The sequence below is a fragment of the Eucalyptus grandis genome, chromosome 2, assembly GCF_016545825.1.
Source record: "Eucalyptus grandis isolate ANBG69807.140 chromosome 2, ASM1654582v1, whole genome shotgun sequence".
Taxonomy (NCBI): domain Eukaryota; kingdom Viridiplantae; phylum Streptophyta; class Magnoliopsida; order Myrtales; family Myrtaceae; genus Eucalyptus; species Eucalyptus grandis.
This window is the reverse complement of record NC_052613.1, coordinates 24,001,872-24,010,828: the sequence shown is the minus strand read 5'-3', so window position 1 is coordinate 24,010,828 and position 8,957 is coordinate 24,001,872. Positions and strand designations below refer to the sequence as shown.

Below are 8,957 nucleotides of genomic sequence, written 5' to 3'. Positions count from 1 at the left end.
AAATTACTAGTGGAATCTAACCTGTCCTACGGCTGTTAGTCCAAAGAGTGGACCTAGGCTAGTTGATAAAGCCGAATTACTATAATTCTTTGTGTGTTGTTGTTTTCATCTATTTACTTTTATTTGCACACAATAGCTTCACGGCTTTTCAAAACATTATGTTGAATGATCTTTATTTAGTGATAAGCTAATTTCCCCAAAAGATCATCAATTTTCCTAAACAACCCATTCACCCCCCACCAAAAATCCAATACTGCACTCAAAGGGAAAATACATTGAGGTAAGACATCATTTTCTTAAAGATCATGTTAGCAATTGTGATGTTTGCATACGATTTGTAAAATCAAAACATCAGCTAGTAGATATCTTCACCAAGCCGCTAGACAAGCCAGCCTTTGAATATATTCGTAATGAATTGGGGATCTACAATGCATTTGAATAGCATCTCCCAAGTAATGTTTCATTTACTTAACGGTGAATAAAAGATAAGATATATTGAAAAATACATTTCCATGCTCCAACATTCCTCCCAAAATACTATTATGCTTAAATAAACTTTTATCCTAAAAAAATCAATTTATTCATGGGGCATGGGACAATGATATAATTTGGTAAAAACTAAACTAAAGATATGTGGGCATCAATGAAAGATTGGATAAAAAAGTAAGGCTCAACAGGGTGACTATGGACAAATAAATAGAGTTGACTTAAAAAGCTCAATTGATCAAAAAATGACCTATATCATTTTCTTGGCTAGATGTAGCTTAGGATTTTACTTTAAGAGAAAATCAAATAGATTCTAAGATTTGGATGAGAAGAGAGAGAATGACCATTGGTATCATCGTGTCAGCATTGGATAAAGGGGCGGTTGTAGATGATGCTGGTACAAAGGCTCACAAGCCACTTCATGACGTCGAGCGAGGGCACCATAAGTGGCTCAACATAGGTGCGAAGCGAAGAAGAAAAAGAGAGAAAAAGGGAAAAAGGGAAAGATTAGTAAGAAAACAAAAAGGAATTGCCCTTGAGAAGATTTGGTTGAATGAAATTGGCCTCGGCCATGCCTTGGAGAGTGGTGTGAGATACATACGCTCACCAACTAGATAAGATTTGGTTGTATAGTTAGTTTGGATATGTTTTGAGATTAAGTTCACTCTAGGGTTTTATTTGAGATCGGATTTATGATAAAACCTTTTTCGAGAAAACACCTTACTACAAAAACTCTATTTGAAAGTTTTCCTAAAATTTTTTAATAACTTGTCTTTTATTTTATTGCTTCATGTTTGTGAGTTTGTGGTCCCTTGGGCAAACATCACATGCCTTGTATAATAACACTAGTCAATAATTCCCAAAAAAAAAAAAAAAACAAGTTAGTGAATAAACAATTTGGATTGAATATGAGTGAGTTCAAATCGGATTGGAAATGAATTGCTATAAATACATTATATAAAAAAAATCGATATGAATTAATTTGAGTCGGATTCAAATTCGATTCAATCCATGTGTTCGACTGTTTACAGACAAGGTTGATGGAAGAAAAGTTGCAATATAGGACTCTCTTTTTTGGAGATGGTGTAATATAGGACCTTATGGACCCAAAATACGCATAGGAATCGTACGAGGTCTTATCGAAAATTAGGGGCGGATCCTACTGCGACGCCACGTGTGGGTTGACTTGACTCTGGAAACTGGCTTTCCCTTCGCACTCTATCCGTGATCATATCTGGACGTAACTGCGAAGGAAAAGCCGCGGCTTGCTCTTCAAGACAACAACGTAACGCTTGAACCAGTCGCCCCTCTTCTTCGTCACCTTCGCCGCCCCCCTCCGTCGCTGTTAAGCATCGGGCGTCGCAGGAAAAAAGGGGAAGAATCGGGAGCTTCCGCCGTACGTGCTCCGACGATCGGAGCTTCGTTCCGTCGAGAATCGTGGGCAGTGCGTCGTGGGTATGCAAGGATCTTTGACGGAGCGAGATTGATCGGAGCGTTGTGGCCGCAGAGTGCTGAGGTACGACCGTTTCGAGATTCGAAATGGTGCGGTCTTCGTCCCCGAGAGCACCCGCGACGCCGGAAGCCGCGACCCTTTTGCCGGGCCTCCCCAATGACATCGGAGCCTTGGTGCTCTCGTTCGTTCCTTATCCGCATCAGGGTCGGCTCAAGGCAACCTGCAAGTCCTGGCGTGTCTTTTTCTCCTCCAAGAACTTGATTTCGCTTCGCCACCGTAACCCTAAGGCCCTCTCGCACCTCCTCTGCATCTTCCCTCAGGACCCTTCGATCGCCTCTCCTTACCTCTTCGACCCTCACTCCCTGGCCTGGTGCCCTCTGCCTCCTCTCCCTCCCAACCCTCATGTCTACGGCCTCTGCAATTTTACTTCCGTTTCTATTGGCCCCAACTTGTACGTGCTCGGCGGGTCGCATTTCGATGCCCGGTCCTTCCCTCTCGATCGCCCTTTGCCTTCTTCCTCAACGTTCCGGTTTAATTTCTTCACCAACAGGTGGGACCGGCTTGCCCCAATGATTTCCCCGCGTGGGAGCTTCGCTTGCGCGGCTGTTCCCAACTCAGACCAGATTCTGGTTGCCGGTGGTGGGTCTCGGCACAACATGTTCGGGGCGGCTGGGAGTAGAATGAGTTCGGTGGAGAGGTACGATATTGAGAAGGATGAGTGGGTTGCATTGCATGGGCTTCCTAGATTCAGGGCAGGGTGTGTGGGTTTTCTGGTGAGGACCGGTGAACATAGGGAGTTCTGGGTGATGGGTGGGTATGGCCGATCCAGGACTATCTCAGGTGTGTTTCCGGTTGATGAGTATTATAGGGATGCTGTGGTGCTTGAGTTGAATGATGGGGGTTATGATTGCGGGAAGTGGAGGGAGGTGGGGGATATGTGGGAAGAAGGTGAGAGAAGGAAATTGGGAAAGATTGTTGTTCTTGATGATGATGAACGGGGCATGCCTGGCATATTTATGCTTGATGAGAATGATATCTTCAGGTATCTCAATTTACTTGAACAATCTAGCTGATCCTTTTCATTTGTATTCTATTTCTTTTGTGTATTCTGTCTGTGAGCTTCCACTTTTCAAACTAGTGCTGCATGTTTTTATATATGTACGTTTATAGTTATCTTTGTGATTTCATATGAGATGGTACACGTGTTCGATGACATTAGAATGTGTAATGCTACACTTGAGTTTTCAAGGAATCTGGAAAAATGGCATTAAAGCTGAATTTGCTAGTTATGGAGGGGGTTGAGTAATGATACTTGTGTTTTGGGTTAGTTATTATTGCCAATGCTCTCTCTGTATTTGTAAACCTGAGGTCTTAACAAGTGAGCTAGATCTAGCAGGTAATTAAGTTGTTTAGAAATTTCATTCAATGAGTGAATTATGAATGGAGATAATATGTTCCAATTGGGTTTATAATGATGAGTCCTCATCTCTTAACACCACGGCTTATGTGGTGCCTGAATAGACTGCCTGAGAAAGAGCAATTTACACTTCACCATTTTGAAAACGGGTGCAACTATCTGAACTGATGGTAATGTTTTTTTATCTTTTCTTTATCGAGCATTCATAACAAAATCTTTGATGAGGGAGATGTGATGTATCCTTTTCCTTTCCTTTCTTTTTGTAAATGAAAATACTTAGCCTGTTTGTTTATACTTTTTAAATAGCAAAAAGCAACTTTTTGCTTCCCTGCCATGATTTATAATATCCAAATTTCAAGAAATTATGAAAAAATTTGATGTAAATGTACGTGCTAACATTTATATATTGTAAAAGGTTCAGGGTTTTGTGTTATGAATTAGTCAAGTGCGTCAGTTGCAAGATTTAGAATAAGAAAAAAGCATAAGTAAAAGTCCACCTGGACGCACATTGACTTGCTTGCCAAGCTCTGTTGCTTACTGGTTTAAATGGCAAGAAAGTCTTGGAGTATGTATTTTCTGCATCTTCTTGTATATTTTTTCTAACTGTGGTGTGTCCTCAGATTGCTTTTTTGTCCCTAACTTTTGGATATTAAGCCCTACTCTATTTAATGTGCTTGCTGATGGATGTTAGTTGGATACTATCTGATAGACTGGATGCTTATAAAGGAAAACAAACAGGTATACAAAATTAAAGTACGATCATGCCAACTAGATTATCGTAATAAGATCTGCGTCATTGAATTGATAATTGGATTAAATTCAGGTCCGTATTTTTTTCCAGCTCATTTTGGTTGAGAATTAAATTTGACCAGGTTCAACAGGTATAACAGTCAACTTGGTTTTGACCCTGTTGTTGAGATTAGCACAAAAGTAACATGTGCTGTGAGGGAAACTCAAAGAACTTGCTCCTGGAGCTAAGCCTGGTGCTCTGCCCATCTGTTGCACTCATCTTTGTATGAATAGTGACAGGATCAGTCCCATTCAAATGGCAAACCCTAGCTGTAGTTAAGAACATCAATAGGATGTGAGAATGATTGGAACCATGGTCCAAAAGGATAAATGCATGGCTCCACCATCTTGACTTGGCATTGCCTTCGCATGACAGTCTCATTATTAGTCATGACCACGACTTGTCAATTTTATCCTGTGTAGCCCATCCTGTCCTAGCAGTACAAAAACTCCATAGTATATTGAATGCCACTTGCAGAAAATACTATGGGATGGCAATGAGGTCAGTCATGCTTTATCATACAGAATACTGGGCAATTGAACATCGACATGTTTGCAAAATGAGTATGGCTGAGATGAGAATGCCTTGTGGGATATGTGGACGTGCAAGGAAAATGACTTAAATCCAGAGAAAAAAAAAATGGGCATTACCCCAATTGAGATTACATAGGAGAAGGTTGTTGGAGGTGGTTTGGTCAAATTGATGACACGTGAGCGATGGATGGAAAGATTGGTTATAAGGAGCAAGAAAACCTAAATGGACATGGAGGGAGACGATAAGGAAAAAAGTATGGACTTACAGAGGATCTAAAACAGAATTGAGCTTAATGGTGTAATAACTCCACCTACTATGAGTAGGCTTGGTTTATATTGTTGTTGGTGTATACAGTTGGGATTAAATCCTCCTGTCGCACCATAAATACAGGTTTATTCAGATTTATCTCCTCCATAGTGCATCGTCAAACCCTGGATATCATTTTCTATAAATTATCTTGGGTTATATACAAGTTATTAAGTGTCCCTCAGATGTGATGCCTAAAGTTTACTCAATTTAAATTATCGTTCACTGAGATTTATCTTCAAGTTCTGTATCTGGATTTATTACTTTGGACTCTTGTCTTACATTGCTTACTTTTTAATACTTATTATGCATGAAAGATTACTTCAAAATAGTTAGGCCTAATATGATAGAGAATTTAAAGAGAAATATGAGTATATTCATCTGGCATCATGGTCAAAGCTTTTTAAGTATCAGGCTTGGGTTTTTTTTTTTTAGCATCACAGATGAAAAAAACAGCATCACATAATTCAAAGAAAAATATGTTAAAATCGAATAATCTCCCTTAACTATTAAATGGAAAGAAGTAAAAGGGTATATATAAGAGCTCTTCTGAAATTCTACTTCAATTTGAGGTAGGGCAAGTATTCAAAAAGGCAGATTTTCCAACAAACAGAGGGGAAGCACGATATATTGTATTCCAAATGCATAAGGAAGTCTATTCAATTTGATAGATGAGACTACTAATTCGACAAGAATTGTAATCCAGTTAAAGCTCTTTTAGTTGTGAAAGGATGCAATCTTCATCTACACCAAAGTTTGGTGAAAACATTCCTATCCTAAGAATTATAAATTTGTTTGAACATCAAATTAGGTTGTGATAAAAAATTTCTTGATGGCAGGAAATGAAATTTCGTCTCGGTGTACTGCTGCTGAATTTGAAGAAGCTATCAATCTTTTTGCTGATTTTCTGCTTTTTTGAGCCTGTCAATCAACTGGATTCTATTCATTTGGCTTCTACTATTGCATTAAATCCTCATTTGGCCCAGGATGTGTTGTTTAGTTCAGAAGATTTTGAGGCTGATTAGTGTGATTTGCTGTGAACTTCTTGGGAAGGCATTGAATGCAGTTGATTGGGTTGTTGCTGTTTGCCTATATGTGACTCAATCTACTATGCATAAATCAAACGGCAATAAATTTGACTGTTGTAATTGATTGTGAGTGAGATTCCTATTTGCCCTAAGATAGAGTATTTGTGCAAACAAGCTTTTTAGGGGAACTCCTCTGAATTAACGAAGCTCTCTTACTACAAGCCTGAGATGCTTGATGGCAAATTTGTTTTAAAGCCTCTGAGAGAGGTACTTGATGAGGGGTTAAAACGTGGAGTTATGGTCTTGTTGGTCAAGTTGTTGGCACGCAATTGGATCTGAAATTAATTTATAACGTTGTTGTGAATTGATTGTGGAAATGTAATGGTGAGACTGAGGTGTTTGCGAATCATTTTGTGCTGCATGTTTTATTTTGATCAGCCATTATTGCTGCGTGAATGAGAACCAAATTTATCTGTTCTGGAGATTGATGAAGCTAAGAAGCCTGTTTCATTAGAATTGAGGAAAGTGCTTATGACTGATGACTCCTAAAGGTTGTACCTGCAAAATGTTTAGATAGAGAATCGGAGAAAAAATAGTCTGAATTCTGCCAAAATTTGTGTGAAAATTAATGTGAGTATTCCTCATGAGACTTTTATATCTGTCATGTTATCTGATGCTGAGATGGTGGTTGCATTTTAATGCTGAAGTTGGAAATTCCTGGAAAGTAGTGGAAGGAAAGAAGAAATGGGTATCTAACAAACAGATTCAATTCGAGGAAGATCATGCTGTTAGTACTGATTCTAGACCTTGTCTTGTTGCCATGGAGAAGGGATCAGTGGTACACAATTCCTATGAGTACTAAAATCTTTGGAAGAAGAGGCTGTGGCTGAATCTTCTGTTGGTCATGAGATTGCTCAAGAGGTGTTGGGAGATTAATTCTGCCCAGAGATGATTGAAGATATTAGTACCTTTAGTGCTAATCATAGTCTAGGAAGAAGCCTAGGGCAGCTGCACTTGTTGCTAGTAATAATCTTAAGGCTGTAGTTTCTCAAGCTAGAAAATATGGGAAGTCCATGGGGATATCTTGTCCTGGAGCTTTGGCTACTTATCGCAGTAGTTTTTCATGATGAATATCCTAATATGGAATGTTAGAGGTCTAAATTGGTCTCACAATTGAAATTAAACAGGTAGTCTTGGGAAATAAAGTAAGTTTGCTCTGTTTAGAAGTGAAAGTTGGTGGTTCTAATGTGGGAGATTTTGTTGCTGAAATCTTTTCTTATAAATTGAATAGTTGTCATTTATCAATTTGAGACTGTAGTTATTGCTTGATTCTTTGCATTAGCTCTTTACAGATATGATATTAGAGTTGGTAATGTTTTGGTCTCTGTAGATGCAAATTTGTTGCTTGCTAAGTTCATTCCAAGAGTTCTGTTGCAATTAAGAATGGTTGAGGACTTCATTATTACTGGAAGATACTAACTTATCCTATGTCATATGTGGTTCTTTTATTGCTTTGGAGGTTCTTTTCTCATTGGTCTCGCTTTGACATTTTAAACATTACTATTTCTGGGAGAATAGGGGGAAGACACAAGAGACTTGGAAATTAATTTCTGTGGGCTCATCTATAATTCTTTAATATGCTTGAATTAATATTTTCGGGTGAGCTCATGGGTGGCACATGAACCTCTGCTGGCTTATGAAACTTGGGTGGGCGTTGCTGTTGTGATATGTAGATAAACTTGGCTATGCATGTAAGAATTTTAAGTATATTGTGGTTTTCATGTGACAACAGGAGCTGCATCTCTGCTGATGTCTCTTATGATTTTCTTTGAACTTGCACGCATGTACAGATATTGCATGACGGCGAATCGTTGGCGAAAGGAGTCCAGTGTCCCAACAAAGGCTCCAGGCAACTCCTCGTTTGGATTTATTGCGCTGGATGGGGAATTGTATGTTATGACTCTTCTGAATGGAAATGATTTAGCAGAAACCCGACGGTCACGATCATTCAAGAGGGGAGGAACTCTCTTTGTTCAGGTTTATTGTCCAAGGAAGAAGACATGGCGATCTCTTGTCAGGAAGTCGCCATTGCATTGCCCTTTGGATTTTAGGACTGCCGTAATGTGCACCATTCATCTGTAGAGTGAAAAGTATAGTCTGTATTGTTTTCAAAGTCATTCGCCGTACATTAGCTGCCATGGGTAGCTCACTGTATATGCTTATGTATATGTCGATGTACAGATTTTGTGTCTGGAGAGGACTAGAGACTCCAAATAATTCCCTTTGGAAATAACCACCGAGGATGTACAGATTATTAGTTTTTCAAACGACCGAAAGCTCCAACGATGCTTAATGAAGCATCATTAGGTTCACGGAAGTGCATTTTCCAAAGTTCTTTCCGTGATGTTAGAGCTGACGTTATCCAACGAGCTTCAGCTCAACTTCATTTTTGGGCTGAACCTGTTGCCAAGAACTAGACGTGGGAAGCTGAGTTCAAATTGGCAATGCCCATTGGAATGGATCTGTGGCAGGAGATGATGACATAACTCGTGAGAGATCAGTGCGGTCAATCCTGTTGATTAGAAGCAAGAGAGTAGAGGCGTTGGGAACATTGTCAAAGACAGCTAAGCATATCCGTCGCATTAAAATTGGGGGTCATTCTCTCTCCTTGTTGATTGATAGTGCTACCTTCCATTAGTGGACTTTTGGGTCGTGCCGGCTTAGGTTAGGCAAGGACAAGAAGCGATAAATGGACTTTCGGGTTACAACGTATGAACCATTTTAGACCCTTTTTTGGGTGCATGGGTCTGCTGCTTTCGTTTCTTTCTTCTTTTTTTCCCATTTTTTGTATAATTGTAGTGGCTCATCCGCCATAGAAAGGGAAAGCGCCAACATTGAATATGTTTTAATTAACTTTGATGAGTTTTTTATTTGATGGGCCAA

General features: G+C 39.5%; 1 protein-coding gene across 1 annotated transcript; it reads left to right on the top strand.

Moving 5' to 3' along the window:
* Nucleotides 1–1,718: 1,718 nt before the first annotated feature.
* LOC104427634 (F-box/kelch-repeat protein OR23) lies at nt 1,719–8,391 on the top strand. The gene is made up of 2 exons (XM_010040699.3): nt 1,719–2,981; nt 7,865–8,391. The coding sequence occupies exons 1-2, from the start codon at nt 2,026–2,028 to the stop codon at nt 8,154–8,156; spliced, it is 1,248 nt and encodes a 415-aa protein (XP_010039001.1). The 5' UTR covers nt 1,719–2,025; the 3' UTR covers nt 8,157–8,391.
* Nucleotides 8,392–8,957: the final 566 nt, after the last annotated feature.

Excerpts from the sequence above, each read along its gene's own strand:
- LOC104427634 (XM_010040699.3), top strand. The coding sequence starts at position 2,026 with ATGGTGCGGTCTTCGTCCCCGAGAGCACCCGCGACGCCGGAAGCCGCG. Across the intron at positions 2,982-7,864 it reads GATGAGAATGATATCTTCAG|ATATTGCATGACGGCGAATC; the intron begins GTATCTCAATTT and ends ACGCATGTACAG.